Source organism: Empidonax traillii, unplaced genomic scaffold (genome assembly GCF_003031625.1).
Source record: "Empidonax traillii isolate 1590-97213 ecotype Southwest subspecies unplaced genomic scaffold, ASM303162v1 scaffold67:size1865537, whole genome shotgun sequence".
Taxonomy (NCBI): domain Eukaryota; kingdom Metazoa; phylum Chordata; class Aves; order Passeriformes; family Tyrannidae; genus Empidonax; species Empidonax traillii.
In genome coordinates this window covers 1,675,211-1,691,468 of record NW_020955260.1, presented here as the reverse complement: position 1 = coordinate 1,691,468, position 16,258 = coordinate 1,675,211, and the positions used below count along the sequence as shown (strand labels likewise).

At 41.1% G+C, this 16,258-nt stretch overlaps 1 protein-coding gene across 1 annotated transcript; it reads left to right on the top strand.

Annotated features, from left to right (window-relative positions):
- The first annotated feature begins 9,094 nt into the window (after positions 1-9,094).
- Positions 9,095-15,973, top strand: TMEM254 (transmembrane protein 254). The gene is made up of 4 exons (XM_027880310.1): positions 9,095-9,234; positions 10,723-10,826; positions 12,003-12,062; positions 14,442-15,973. The coding sequence occupies exons 1-4, from the start codon at positions 9,133-9,135 to the stop codon at positions 14,560-14,562; spliced, it is 387 nt and encodes a 128-aa protein (XP_027736111.1). The 5' UTR covers positions 9,095-9,132; the 3' UTR covers positions 14,563-15,973.
- The last annotated feature ends 285 nt before the right edge of the window (positions 15,974-16,258 follow it).

Sequence of the window (16,258 nt, the reverse complement as noted above, 5' to 3'; positions counted from 1 at the left end):
CTACAAAGCAATCCCGGAGAACTGCAAAGAGATTTCATGTTCAAATGGAAAGTGGTAGAATTCAGCAAAGGAACACGGATTCTCATCCACAAAGATTTCACCCTAAGTTCAGTACTGTCATGGCCAGATGTGTCCAGGAACTCTCCAGAAAACATGAGCAGACAAGTGAGGTTGTGTTCTCACCTGCTCTTCGGGGACAGGGGCATTTACAGCAGCCTCTCTTGTTTTGAAAAAAAATTCAGTGCACAGACAGGCACACTTACATGATATGTCATCAGGACAAGCAGGATGGAGGCACATTTCGGACCTTGAGCAAAAAAGGGGGTGAAATTTATGATAATCCTTGCTTTCCAAGAGAATTCATCACCCAGTCCAGAACTGGCTCTTGAGAGAGCTGTCACCTGCACTGAGCTTTCCCTTATAGTAAACATCTTTATATTGCCAAAGCCTTTTCCCTTACATGAAATGAATGTTGTTTTTAACACTTGAAGGTGGAGAAAAACAATATTGTTGAAAACACCATTCACTTTTGAGACATACCAGTCATGCTGTGACTTAGTTCCCACTAAAATCTGTAGATTTCAAGGTGAAAAAGGCATTAGACCGGTTTCACATAACTTTGAATAGTCTCACACTTAAGTTTTTCTTGTATTTAACTCTTAAAATAATCCATGGAACTGATTGTAATTATCTGACATCTAGAGAAATGGTAAAAAAGGGTCATGCTTGCTAAGACTTAATGTCTGCTAGCCTGATATTTAACCCTTCAGTGATAACCAAAAATGCATACCCGTCTAGGATCTATAACCAGCTCAGTAAGCGATATGCTGGTACTTTTACTTAGTAATTATGATGATGACCTTGGTCATTTTAACCCCAGAGATTTCCTGATATGGATGAGAGTTTCTATTTTGTGAATTTATTCAGTCTTTTTCTGAATGTATGTAAAATTTTAGCTTCCAAATCATCCTCTAACTAGGACTTAACCATGTGTTACATGAAACAATGCTTACCTTTATGTGTTCTGAACTTGTAGCCTGCTAAAATCATTTGTGCTTACTGCCTCCAACACAAGAATGTGGAGTGACCTTCGCTGAATCCAGCAGTTCACACTGTCCATTTTTTTATCAAACCCCATCACTTCCTACGCTCAGCCACCTCTTTTCCAGACTGAAGAATCCCATCTTACTTGTGGTAGCTGGTCCATGATTACTTGCCCTATGGTTACTGCTCCATGCCTTTGATCATTCACATTGCTCTTTTCAGAGCTTTTTCCCGTTGTACAGTGCCCTTCCTGACATGGAATGACTCTCAGAATTTAAGATGTAAAGGAATCATGGTGTTTTAGCTACTATGAAGATAATGTGCAGGGTTTTTTCCATTGCTTTCCTATTAACTCCTAATACTTGTTTTGTTTTTTTGACCCTCATTGAGCTTGCATCATAGAATTATCTATCAAACTCCAAGATCTCATTTTTGAGTTATAATGGTAATCTGTTGTGAAACCTGAGAATGGTTCCTTATTTGTACCGTCACTATGCTGCCTACTGGTGAGTTTTTTAGTTCTGTGACAATCTTGAAAGAAATTGTCATCCCTTTGAAAGACAAGGCTGCCTTAATTTTTAAAGGAAATAAGACCCCTTAAGGTAAAACTGAAGCCAAAGTATTTGCAAACATTGTGTCTTTAAATGGTAGCCAGGTGGTGCTCAACACTATTCATTTTTTTCTAGGCAGTAGAAAAAAAGTCTTAGGAGATGGAAGTAGGATAGCTGGGAAGGTAGTGATTAGTGTACCCAGTCTCATGCAATACAATGTCTCCTGCTCTGGTGGAGGGACATCTCTGCTCTGTGGGACAGAAAACCTCACATAGCCACACAGAAAACTGATCTGGAGTTTGGACAGGCTGAGCCTGAGCCTGTGAAGGGTTAGGATGACCACAGGAAAAGGCAATTAGCAAAGTCCACACCAGTGCAGGAATGGGCTGGAGTAGGGTTTCCATTTTCAATAAGCCTAATGAATAGATTATGAGTATTCTTGACCTCTTTGAACATAGAGTAGAAAAGCCACACAGGAACTCATGCAGTAGCAAACCTGTGGCCACTAAAATCCTATCTCAAGAAACATAAAATAGTGTATAAAATATCCTCCGGAAATCCAGCCTGACTCTCCAGAGGATTACTGAGTGCAGTTCAGTCTGGCAAGCCCTTTCTTGCTCCAGCATCACTGAGATAAATATGATTTCATTTAAATGTAGCAGTATTTCATGCCCAATACAGTCAGCTTCACAGTCTACATTACCTTATGGTAATCCCTTTCCTCATGCTCCCTGCCATCTCCCTCCCTGTCTCCCTTCCTTTGTAAGGAAGTGTCTGTCACCATATACTCAATGACTGATCAGCTCCAGAAACACTTGTGGACTCTGAGAGGATCAGACCTCTGAACTGCAGACATTTTAAGAAAAGACTATCTTTTTCTTGTGCTGACAGAATACAAGCACCGACATGATACTATAGAAATACAACAAATCACAACATCTTGGCTTGCTGAACTTGATTATGATAACTAGTCGCCTAAAGATGAGTGAATTTGGCCTTAAGGCTAGTCTGCTGGGACTGGAGACAAGTTGTCTGGAGTCTTCTCCTCCCTGTTCAAAGAACTATTTCTCTAACCTCCCTTGTCAGTCCTATTGCTTCTCATCTCCCAAATAATATCCCCACCCATGTGGTTGTAACAAAACATGCTTCCCACCCATCTCACCTATCTGCTAGTGACTGACCCCATTTCTTTGCTAGATGTTGGTTGATTTTTTGTACTGCAGTTAGCTTGTCCATCACAATATTCCTATTCCAGACATATAGGGAAAAAATATTCAGGGCTAGAAAACTGTCAAATGACACAACTTGTTCATTAACTGACAAACACAATAAAGATCCATTAGTTATTCCCAATGGACCTTCAAGAATGTTGAACTAATTGGAAGCCTTTCCTTTTTCCCAACACTGCACTCCTGTGTTTATTACCACACCATTTGCAAACATAAGGCAGTGTAGTTCAAAATAGGAAGCAGAAATAAAGAGTTAGGAATTGCTTCAGAGAGGAAAAAGAAGTGGTATCATATACCAAATACTATGTATTAAAATACACTTTTATCAAGTGGTTAAGGGACAGAACAAGGCATCAAAATGCTGATAGTTTGCTGGACTTTTACTCCTTCAGCCTGTTTTAGCCACTGTATATATGCTGTAGGATGCTGGTATGCAGAATCATGGCCCTGTATCTGTATGTAATACAGTTTTGGAGAGTCTAAGCTACTCAAGTTTTTCCAGCATGACCAGTATGAACAGGGCTGTCCGGTCACAATTTATCCTTGCAAAGTACAATCAGTATTGTTAAACAGCCACCCCAAATAACATAATTTCTTTTTTTTTTTTTTTCTCATATACTTTCAAAAAAATCCTGGCAAATTCTTGAGGCTCATATCCAATTTTAAAAATTCCACCAAATACTTGTAGCATAAATGCAACATGTATAAACTGAGATTTCAAATGGAGGTTACTTGTTAATATTTAATTTCTTTTAAAGCTACCTCACACAACAAAAGAAAGCTATCAGAGATGCTCACAAAATATTTTTAGTAGGACTCAAGTTACTGACTTCCAGCAGATATTGGTAAAAACAAATACAGAACTGTAAAGTGCACAACTGCTCAAAACTAAGCTCTCTGTGAAACCCAGACTTCAAACTGGTGAGCCTTGGCTGTCTATTTACAAAGACTTATTAATGCAAACTTGGCTGAAGCACATCATGACAAAGGCAGCTGTTTCACCTTTCTCTTCCATTTTAATAACAGAAAAACCCCCACAGTGATATTGTTAGGATAAGCATATGGAACTCTGACCAAAATTCACCTCTAAAATGTACAGACTGAATTTGTAGTAAAATCAACGAGAAATTCATTGGTAACTTACGTTATCTAGTTCTTAGGCCTTACAAAGAATAAAGTATTTGGCTGGGACCTTTATAGTTGACAATTTCCAATACTTGAATTATGCTTACAATTGTGTTATAAATGTGTTAGAAGAGAACTAGTTTTATCAAACATCCAAGGAATCCAATTACAAATGAGAAGGATACAGCAGATATGTGTAAAGGTTTATTTACTTCCACATTGCAAAGACTATTCACTACAAGAAGAAGCAGAATTACTATACCACATTGTTTCTTATGCACATCTCATTACACTTAACTTTTTTTAAGTAAGTATGGGAATCTGCTGAAAATCTTGACAATTAACCTCAAAACTGTAATGACTGTCAAACTGCAACATGAAATACTTTTAAAGACCATACTTTTCCTTAGCTTCTTTGATCTTAGAACTAAAAGGTTAGGGTGATACAACTTTAAGTCCCCATTAAAAATTAAAAATTATAGAGGAACAGGAGTGTTAACTAGTTACATTAGGAATCAGACTTTGCTTGCCTAAGTTTCATTATAGTGTTGTGTCATTTAACCCTGACAGAAAAAAGTCCTGTTGATAATTCCATCTCCTTAGGTAACTTTCCCTGAATGCATCTCATCTCTTTTATACCAGCTTCAAATCCAGTTTAAAACTGGCTGCAGTTCATTTCCAAGTAACTTCCTAAAAAAGCCCAATCCCTTAATCCTTACTTATACAGAAAGTTGCTGTTTAAAGAAGTCATATCACTGACTCCAGTGCAATGACTCACATAATAAAATTTGATCTGAATTTGACTCATCCTCCCTCCCCCTCTCCCCTCTTTTATTTTAAGGAATTTTAAAAGACAGGGAAGAGCTAACATGTCTTTATCTAGTCTCTGGCATCTACCAAGAACACCAAACAAAAGAGGCAGACTACCTGGCAAATACCCTTTGTACTTCCCAATGAAAGTGAGATAGTCAATATCTCTAAGTTAGAGATAGCAAATGTTTCTAAACTGAAGGGGGAACAAGTTTTCTCCACCACTAGGTGCAACAGAAACTTTAGTATTTGAAAACTGAAGAGAGTAATCTATTGATATAAACAGCATAGGAAATGAGCCAGCTGTTTCTCAGGGATTAGGCAGAAAGAATGCACAGGTCCATTTGATTATTTTCAGCAGAAATAACCCACCTTAGTGTACACACCCAGTCAGCATGGACCCTATGGACACAGCTTCAGCGAAAAAAACATTTTTAAAAATTAATGTAGCTTTGAAATCTCAAAGAGGATTACACGTCCCATTCTCACGGCACTATCTTATCTGCCGATCTTGTAGCAAACATATCTTTCAGTCTTAGATTCTTAATAAATACTTTAGCTTTAATACCAACCTAATTTGAAATCTAAACCTAGTAATGCAAATAAAAAAAGTTTGTACAAAGTGTGATGGTTTTGGTCTAGGGAACAGCCTTTTTTCCTTTCAAACTTGTTTTTAAGATTATGCTTTCCCTCTTTCCTATGGCCTTGACTACTGTAAAAATAGACTCAGTTTAGCAATCTGTGCAGCCTGAAGCAGGGTAAAAGCTAGGATAGCTCATCTTCTTCAAAAGCGTGCAGAGCCCTGTCATCGTGATGGCAGCTGTGTCAACTGATAGCTACCAATATCTGCATGTTCTCTGGCACAGAAAAGGCCTGAGAAAGAACATGGAGCTGTGGTTATCCTGTCACAACTGACATGCCTGTTCCAAACTATTAATCTAAATCTGGCTTCTAGTAATCACGGCCAGAGCTTCCTGCTGTCTGCGCTCAGCCTTGGCGATATTTTGGTGTGTAGCATGCTGCCAATTCATAACAGGATGCCAGGGCTTCATTCAGTCACTTTCTGGCACTGATTAAGAGAAGAGAAAATGAAAGCAAAGTAGAAATCTAGAAGTTATGGTGAAATAGTTTTACTTCCTATAAACTTGGCAAAGCGAATTTGTTCTGCATTTTTTTTCAATAATTCGCATAACTGTGTTTGGGATCTGCAGTTTGCAGTTTAGATTATACTTGTCAATAAAAGCAATTCACTGACAAACAACATTTCCAGTCTTGAAGCCACAAAGATAGCTAATCTGTAAAAAAATACAAGGGCAGAAATGCAAATATTTGCAAAATATGAAACAGCAAGCTTTTCAGCTACTCTCGAAAATTACTCCCTCAGCAGTAGTTGTTAGGTACATCTAACAACACCTAAGAAACACAAGAATGATTAATCATTGAAAGCAGTGGATTTTCTGTCTTTTGCTAACTTCAAAGTAAGATAAAATGTCCCTTGAAAAGTATGCTTTAAGTAAATGCAAGTCACTCACTGAGCTCCATTCAGAGGCACAAGATAAAATTGAATGGCTTGTGCTGGCCAGACCAGATGATGCAACAGGACTTCTGCCTTTAAATTATTAAAACTGGAACTCTATCCCGCTTCTTAAATACTCTAAAGATTCATATATTTGTCAAAAGAAAGAGCCTTTTTAAAAAAGTCAGGTCAAAGCCATTGTCCTGGATTTCAAATGGAACCTCCAGAAGTCCATCCACCACAAAAAGCCTGAGCAAGGAGCTGTCTTCATGAACTATTTTACTTTCAAGTCTATGCCCAGGGCTGGTAGAGTTCCCTGTGTCACTGGCAGCGAGTGGGGGCTGCCACACATGAAGTTGGTTTGTGACCATGGTCTCTCCAGCCCAGGAAGAATATCACTTAGTAAAAGATGGATCAAATATTTTTTGCAACAGAGGAGGAAGAGCAGGCCAGCTCCCCTTCCTCTGCCCACTCCCCACTGGAGTGTTGCAGAACGAGTGACTTGACATCCTCTCTGACCTCACCTGGCCACTTTTGGCCACCAAACCCAGCCTAACAAAGCAAGTGCTGCCGCAGCTCAGGGTTGCTGACAGCCCGTGTCTTTCCTGTGTATTTACCGCCCTCTCCAGTCATGTCTGCGCAGCAGCACATCCATCCCTTCAGCAACTGAGTTGCTTTTGGATTTCATTCTCATACACTTGCCTTACTTCCTTCGATGATGTTCTTGGTGCGTGGCAAGGTGGGTTCTCCTTGTGTGGGGCAGTCCGAGGCACTTCTACCCTAAAGTTCGGCCCATCTCAGGATCTCAGCACAACCTTTGGACATGGAATTACAGGCAGGCAGAAGTCTGTGTAGAATGTTCTAAAGAGGAACAAACAAACAAACAAAATAATAGAATTTTAGAAATTTCTCTCAGATACTAAGATGTAAGTGGGGCCACACACTCTGCTCCCCTGCATCAGCAAAGCAAACCAGGGAAATTTATTAAGCAGGTGGAATTCCACACAGCCAGCCTCGCTGGGTTTTGTAGATGGGCTCCCAGCAACAGTTTTATCACTGCGGGGATTTCTTACCAAACCCTACTATAACCTCCAAAGAACACCCCAGAAAAAAAACAAACAAACCAACCAAAAAAACCCCTATACAGTACTCTGGGCAGGAACATCTGGGAATGAAATAGAGACAGGGAAACAGAACAGTCTCAGGACAGATCAAAACTAAGCCCTCTATAGTGACCATTTTCTGAAACACAGGACTCATGCTGGGGAAATGTCAGGACATGCTGCATTAGCTGTTGCAGAGAACAACAGCTTTACAGGCACGTCATTAACACATAGTTAAAAGAGCAGGTGTTTAGCCTTCAGGCGAGAAGAGAGAACAGCATAGTCAACATTTCTCACTGTCTCAACACTGTCAAAGTCACTGTCACGCAAAAAGGTGGCAAAGTTCAAAGGAAAGCATGGACCCCCAAGGTTCTGGTGACTTCTTTGGACAAGTTCATCTCCAAGTCCAGCGTCCCAAAAGGGCATAGAGTAGAAAATGCTGGATTTAATACACTTTGAATTGGTAGTTTTCAAAAAGGTATTATGTTACTATTCTAAATAATGACTGAACTGCTCACCGGTGGGAGGGGCAACGCCTGTTTATTTTAGCCCAGTAGCGAGCACTGCTGCAGTTTGTGACCCCCGGCTGGGCTGCGGCGGGTACACTGTGCCCTTGTCCCAGGGACAGTCCCGGGCACTCCTGCGGGAGGCATCTCCCCGTCCTGCCCGGTGCCGCTCGGTCCCGGTGCCACGAGAGGGCGCTCCGGTCCCTGCGGGGTGCCCCGGGCCAGCGGGTGCATCTCGGGCCGCGCCTGCTGAGATTGTCCTTGTCCCGTTTCCTGCAGTTTCTGCTCTTCCTGCATCCCTAAGCGGAGCACTGCGGTGAACTGGCAAAACGTCAAGCTGGAAAGCCCTCTCCAGCTTCTGCGCTGTTCCATACTGCGTTCGGCACAGAATCACTTAGGGTGGAAAAGACGCCTTGAGATCATTGCGTCCAACCTAATGACCGAACACACTACTACGTCAACTAGGCCATGGCGCGCAGTCTTTCCTTAAACTTCCAGGGATGGGACTCCAATATCTCCCTGAGCAGCCCATTCCAATGTCTATTCACCCTAAACCTCCCCTGGTGCCGCTTAAGACTGTGTCCTCTTGTCCTGTCACTTGTTGCCTGGGAGAAGAGGCCGACTGATCCCCACCTGGCTACAACCTCCTTTCAGATAGTTGTAAGGAGCGATAAGGTCACCCCTGAGCCTCCTCCAAGTTGAACAACCTCAGCTCCCTCAGCCAGTCCTTGTGTTCCAAACCCTCCACCCGCTTCATTTCCCCTCTCTGGACTCACTCCAGCACCTCAGTGTTTTTCTTGCAGTGAGGGGCCCAGAACTGGACACAGCACTTGAGGTGCAGACTCAACAGTGCCGAGTACAAGGGGACAGTCACGGCTCTGGTCCTGCCAGTCACACTATTCCTGGTACAAGCCAGGATGTCTTCTTGGCCACCTGGGCACACTGCTGGATCACATTCAGCCACTGTCCACCAAGGGGGCCACTTTCCAGCCACTCTGCCCCCCCGCGCTGTAGCGCTGCGGGGGGTTATTGCGGCCAAGGCGTGTCACTCGGCACACGGCGGTGCCGCGTCGCGAACCCGCGAACCTACGGGCTCAGGGGCGGGGCGGGGACCGTCCCCCCCCGCCCCCTCCAGGGGTGGACGAGGCCGCCCCCTGCCCCCCCCCGTCCCGCGGTGGCGCGGCCCGGCCCCGCCCCGCTGTCAGCGGCCTTAGCGCGCGGGCCGCGCGGGGCGCAGAGCGCGCAGCGATGGCGGCGGCGGCGGAGCGGGCACGGGACGGCAGCTGCCACTTCCAGCGCTCCCGCCTCTTATGGATGGTCGCCATCATCTTCGGCATGGTCCTCCTCGGCGTAAGGAGCGGCGGGGGGAGGGGGCGGGAGGTCGCTCGGGAGGCGCAGTGGAACGGGCTCCCTGCGCTGCGCGGGTGTCCGCGGGAAGGGCGGAATTCCTGAAATAAACCGGCAGGAAAAGGAAACTGAGCGTCCTGCTTTGGCTGGGCCAGGCAGTGAGGAGGCTGGAGGGAGCCATGGAGGGAGTCCGGAGGGAAAAAGCAGTGGGCTTTGGAGGCGAGGCTGTGGCGGTGAGGCCACATCCCGGGTGCCCTGGGAGAGAGGGGTCCAGCGTTCCCAAAACTGACCGCACTGAGTGTCGGCACAGCTCGCTCCGGGACAGCCCTGGGGCATGTCAGTCCATAAAGTGCATTTGCAGACTGTACGAAGTGACGGTGTGGTTGGAAAACTGACGCGTCTCTGAAACCAGAGTTCAACTGAGATAAGTCAGATTGCTGGAGCAGGGATATTAATGACAGTTTTGATATATCTGACAAGTTTATCAAAGTCATCCATTGACTTTCACATGTTTTCTTTCTGCTTGGGTTTTCTAAACATAAGAACCGCTGCTGAAAGAAATGATGGTCAAGGCAGGCCAGGCAGCTCACAAAACAGCTTTTGGACTGTGTCAAGAAACAGAATGCGCTTTAAGCAGATTCCCTGTTTAAATCCATCATCTTGCCACATCCTTGGCATAGCTACGTTTAAGTGTAGTTAGAAACTGGAGCACTGATACTAGAGGAAAGATAAGTGAGTGTGAACCTTGGTCTAGCCCAGCGTTCACCTTACATCCCCAGTGGACTCCACAGGGCACAGCTCACTGACTGCCTGCTTCTCCTCCATGGCTTGGTAAAACACAGGTGGGCATTGGTAAAAACTGCACACAGCTCAGTGACAGGAAACAAACCTGGAAGCAAACCATGTGCATCTTTGGTCTTGGGACATCAGTCGTCTTCCGCACCCTGTTCAAAACAGAAGAAAATCTGATGTTTTCTTTTTTAAGGGACAAAAGAAGAAAGACTGATCCCCTAGTTTTAGATAGTTATTCCTCCTAAACAGTTTAGTCATTGTTTGAATTCTTCAGATCAGTTTCCTCAAATTATCTTCTTCAGGACAGAGACAGCTTTTTGCAGCTGCCATGTCTAATGGGTAATAAGCTTACAACTGAAATGCCACTTAATGTGCAGATGCACTCCTGGTACCCAGACAGCAACCTTAAGCTTATCCCTTGGCATCTTGTATGCCAAGAAAAAGAAATTTTATAGTTTGAATCTTTTTAAGTAAGTGCGCTTTCAAAGGCCAGTTGCCTTGTTGAAGAATATTGATCTTGGACAAGGTTAATGGAATGAAGGAGTTTAAATACTATGAATAAATAAGCCCCAAACCACGTTCCATGGACATGGGGGGTGGGGAGAATGAAAAGAAAGCGCATTAAAGGTTAAATTGATAGTAATTCTACTGTGAAGTAAGCTAACTATTTTTTTTTTTTTTTAATTTTTTTTTTTTTAGTGGGTAACACTTTGGCCTTCGACTATACCTTATAGTTATTTGGGAATATTTGGTACCTTCCTTAATTATTTAGTGGAACACCACCACAAGTGGGTATGCTACATGTAAGTTATATTTGACTGTATTATAATTATTTTGCCTCTCTCTGACTCTTGTGCTTAGCCTATGTTAACAAGCTTTCCTGTAACCCAATCGTTAATTAGATTTAAAGAGCTCTTCTTTCAAGCTCATTATAATTAAGGATGTGGGATAAAAAGTATGTAGAAGACTACATAGGCTAAGACCAGTATGGAAGTTCAAAAATTCAGCTTAGAATTTGGCATCAGTGATATTATAGGAAAAAAATGTTAAGATACTACTTTTGACAACAGTTGTTTGTCCATTTGTAAAGTTATATTTGTACCACCTCCTAAAAGTGGTTCTTTTCTCAAGTTGTTACTTGAGTAGTCCAGTTCTTTAGGATTCTTCTTTTTCCAGCTTCAATTAAAGAACATTTTCTACCCTGGTACTTACTTATCCTGATCCCGTCCCCATGAGAAATAACCTGCTGGACAAACTGCATAGTGCTAAGTTTTGCTGGGTTACAAAACTCTAGGTTTTGTTACTTTAATTAAACAAAAGAGCTGGAAAATATTTCCTTGGGAGCAGGTCTCTCACTTGCTGACTTCCTGTAAAGACAAATCAGCAGGGCTTTCTCACTTATTATTTGCATGAGGGAGAAAATAAACCTTCATCTTTGCTTTAGCACCTTTTGCTTTAGCAATGTATTGAATCGAGCCTAACTGAATATCCCATGTAACTTTTTATTTTTAAAAGCTTCCATATGAAAATTGGTAGACCAAGTTTGACTCATTGAGTCATATATTCTGAATCTATACACACAGTTGTTTTCATAGAACTAAATCTATAGAAACTGAAGTAGCTCCTTAGGATCACTAAAAATACTCATGTAAGTAAAAGGATAGATTTTGCATGCTTAGCTAAGATTAACTTGTACTGCTTTCACTAAGCATTTGTCTTTTTGGCTTAATCTAAGGGCTGAAAGTTTTGGAAGCCTGCAGTGGATACTTGAAATAGCAGGTTGAGGCATATAACATGAGCTACAGTTCCTCTGATTTTCTCAGTGGACTTTAGTTTCTTTCAAGTGTACACATATGTTTTCCTAAGATGAAAAATACCCCTCCCTTTCTACTTTAAAGTAAGATGTCGTTTCTATGCTTCCAGGTTTATATTCCTTTCCCTAAATTTCAACAAAATAAAACATGTTTTCTTTCCATTAGGTTCTGGGTATCCTGGTTGATTCACATAGTAGAAGCCCTCTACGGTATTAAGTTATGCCAGTAAGTTGTTCCCTCCTCTCACTCCAACACAGGTTCTCTGAAAAGGATCTTTGCTACCAGTGACATAAACTATAGACTGATTCTATGCATATGAATTCAGAGGATACTGATAAAATTCTGGCTGCAGTGATAGTTTGCTGACCTCCACAACAGGTTACTGCAGATTCCTCTAGTGGTTGCTGTTGTACAGGGCAGCAAAACCCAGGGATGGCAACTTGCAGAACTGGCAGCAGCAAGGTTTGCCAGAGCTTGTCTGTCTGCCTCTGAGCTCCCTGTTCAAGGGGTAACGCTGCACCCCAGGGATCAGAGGGAACAATAGACAGTGTAGAAATTGTCTGATAACTTCAGGTGTTACAACTTTATCAGATCTTACCTCATCAGAATTTCAATACTGCTAATTACATGCTTAAACAATTGCATCTATATTGTAAGAATACAATTGGACACTTCTATTTGGGACTATTTAAGATCTACTTGTATCTGCAGGTTTGTGGGATAAAATACTTGGACTAATCAGACTATACAAGCAATGCCAACTAATTCTTACATTAGGGTAACAATTTACCTGGAAAGGTGTGCTGTCCAAACACCTTGTCCTCCTGGTCATTTGAATTTTGTTTGTAGTAATTCAGAAGAATGTAGATACTGGTTCTCATGCTCTGGAGAGTAGGTGGCCAGTCTGTTTGCCATCGTAAAAATGGTGGTTTTCCACTTCGTTTGGTTCAGTTCACAGCTGTCTGTCCCAGGCTTCTCCGGTAACGGCTCTTGGAAGCAAAGGGATATTGTTTCATGGAATGCTGTTGAAGGTGGTTCTCAAGGTAGTAGAACATGGATTAATAATTTCCACCTTCAGAATGAGAGTTAGTTAGTTAAATTTTTTTTTTATCAGGCTCTGGTTTTAAGTTATGCAGCTTTGCAGTTAACACTTAAATGCTGTTCTGCAGATAGATGGGTGTACAGGCTTAAAGTGATTCTTTTAAGTGTGAGGAAATTTGACTACCAGTAAACACACCAAATGAGTGTATTGTAATCAGTGTAACTAATGAAGTTTTACAGAGTAGTGTTAAAGCCCATAAGAAAGAGGGAGCATAGATGGCCTGCCCATCATCATCTCTTCAGACACCCTGCTGTACATTACCAACAGTTGTACTTCTGTGAGCATCAAACACCATTTATTTTTACTGATGTAAAAGTGATGTCTGCTTGGCAACAGTACAGAGGAGGCACAAGGGAAAAACTAGTGAGGAAGGAGATACAAATTTGTTAATCAGCAGTAGTACAGTCATTGGCTGTTGGCCTGTATTGCTCCATGTGGTCTATTCAAGCTTGCTTTGTAGAAACAGGTAAATTTCTTAAGCCTTAGTTATGCAGTTTCTGCACTCATTTGGGAACACTGCAGCTGTGAATCTAAACAAAAAGTTTTTCACATCTGGTAAGGCAATTTAAGAATGAACATTTAGAAATGTTGTGCTAACACTTGCTAGACAATCATTTTGTGTTTGATGCTCTGGTACTATGGGCAACTGAACTGTTCTAGATAAGGTCAGTAGAGGGAGCCTCCTTGTAAACTGGTGAGCTGGAGCACATCTATGCTTGATGTAATTGTTTTCTAGAAATTGAAATCCCTTGTTTTTGTTGTCATATTTTTACTTGTTCCTTTCAATAGTAGTATTTCGCAAGAACAATGAAGTGGAGAAAAAAGTGACATTTTCTGTAAAATACAAAAAAATACACACATGTTAACTTTAACTAATATAGTCATAAATTAAGTCAGGTGTCTTCAGCCCTGTTACCTATATTTTTCTAGCCACAAATTCAGGTAACAATGCTTCTCCATCCTGCACTGCACAATAATTGTCAGGTTTCTGCCCTGCTTGCATACAGTAGTATGTATTAACTGACTTAACTTATTTATTATGTAGTAATTGTTTAATTAATAAGTGAATACATATTTAATTACTGTGTATTAATTAACTGAATATAGTCAACAAGTAATTATATTCAGGCTTGTGTATAAAGATTAGTATCAAGCTACTCCGATTTCTTATAGGATTTCTTATAGGATAAGTTATTTCAAATAGCATAGACTGAGATTGCAATTTATGTATTGTTGGGGAAATTATATGCATGAAATGTCTGAAAAAACTGTTTTTCTGTAGATAGCTTAAAATCCACTAAAATCACAAGAACTGGTATGTTTAGTTAGCACAGGAAACAAGTCTCAGTAGATCGGAATTAATCACGCTAAGTTAAAATGTTCTAATCAAGTCTGAATATCCAGGATGGGTAGAGATACCTAACCTCATTTTGTGAGTATCACAGTATAGTCTGCAGAAGCAAAAGTTTTTTGACCTATTTTATGCTTTTTTAATGTTGCAGATCAAAAGGAATCACTGACCCGTCAGTTCAGTTCCAATGGTTCGTTCAGACCCTTTTATTCGGGTATGCTTCCTTTGGTCTCCTGGTGGCTTACAAACCTACAGCCAAGAAGCAGTACTAGAAGAGAGTGGAAGACGTCACTTCTCACATTCACCCTCATTTTTCAGAAAAGATCCTCACTTACATGTCTAGGTGCTGTAATTATCTAATTTACATTCCTGCTGCATGATGCAGTGCCCTTCTACCCAAGCGACTCTCCCCATAGTAAGCAAGACAATTAAAATTCACAGGCCCCTGTGGATAGATAAGTAGAAATTCAGCCCTTCAGTCTTGGCACTGCCAAAGTTTAATCCTATTTATTTTGCAAGAAGCCAAAAGCTGCTTCTCTACAGTTTGTGACATAGGCTGTGTACTCTGTCACTGACAGCTGACAGTAGTGGCTGATAAATTACCTTTTCATGAGGAGGATTTTCCTTCTACAACTAATTGACAGCCACAAGGCAACTTGCACCTGTTTTGCAACAGGATTTAAATTTACTTATGTTTTCTCTACAGTATTGGCACTGTTGTTGTTAAAGCCTGGTCTTTGTACTTTGTTTTGTCAACTTATTCCACAAAGGACAGACCACTATATTGCTGCAAGCACATCAAAAAGACCAAGTCTCAGCTCAGGCTGAAGTGTAGTGAGCTTGGATACATAAAGCACTTTAACTTGGTTTAATACATGTGCCTTAAAATTCATGCAGCATGACCTCATCTTTTGGATGAAGATTTTAATCTATGAGTTACTACAGTATAAAGTAGCTTTGAGGGCAGCTTTTTTGAGAAGGAATTTATTATCTAAGAAAAAAAAATTATCATTCCAAAATCCAGCTGAAAAGTTTATATTTGTGAATGAAATTAGGTGTAGTGAATAAACATTTACCAGTGTTTCCCAGATGCTGGTGTTATGAAATCTGTGGTTGGGAGACCATCTTAAGCACCCTCAGAGTATTTCCTGTATGTGTAGTGAGTCTTTCATCATACTGTCTTTTACTTTGGGATATTTGAACAAGAATTTAGCCTGTTTAGTTTTAGCACTTTAAAAAGTAATAACTATTTAAAATATTAGCTCTGGTGTTGGAGAAGTTTTACCATGCCACTTGTTCTGCTGCTGTTCTGAAAAAAAGGATAAGAATAGGTTGCTCTTGCTCTAATCAAGAGCTCCACAAGGCAGTAATAAATAACGCTGTGCCTTGTGCAGTAGCTACAGACTAACACTTCTGATGAAGAAGTCTTATTCAAGCACAGGTACATAAAGTTTTTGCTTTCAGTGCATACTAAAAGCATGGAGAACTGAAGGGTTTGGTGATTTGTTTGTTTGGTGTTTTTTTCTTGTTTAATGGTAAACGGGTAACATTAACATTTTGTGGAGAAGTAGAAACTCATGTTGAGTGTCTAGAAATCCAACAGGAGTGTCAAAAACCTGCATTTTACTGTGTAACTTCCTCTCTTAGTCTGTGACCCTGGAATAAAGATTTTAAAAAAGTGAAGAAGTTGTTTTTCTTTTTAATTTATCCTAGCAATAAATGTCTGTACTAAATACATCATTTCTATACCTACAAATATCACTATTCACACCTCGAACATACAGGATCAGCTGTATGAGTAAGTCCGACCCCAGTCCAGCATTTTTAACAGGGGAAGGTGTTGATGGGGCTTGTCCCTACAAAAAAAAAAAAATACAAGCAGTATTGGTATAATATTCTGTGTTTCAAGATGAATTCTAATTGACTCTTAATGAGCCTTAACTTAAGAATACAAAGGGATAAAAGGAG

What these genes read in the sequence shown, in the direction of transcription:
- TMEM254 (XM_027880310.1), top strand. Translation starts at nt 9,133, where the DNA reads ATGGCGGCGGCGGCGGAGCGGGCACGGGACGGCAGCTGCCACTTCCAG. An exon ending in CACAAGTGGGTATGCTACAT is followed by an intron (nt 10,827 to 12,002) that starts GTAAGTTATATT and finishes TCTTTCCATTAG; the next exon opens with GTTCTGGGTATCCTGGTTGA. An exon ending in TACGGTATTAAGTTATGCCA is followed by an intron (nt 12,063 to 14,441) that starts GTAAGTTGTTCC and finishes TTAATGTTGCAG; the next exon opens with ATCAAAAGGAATCACTGACC.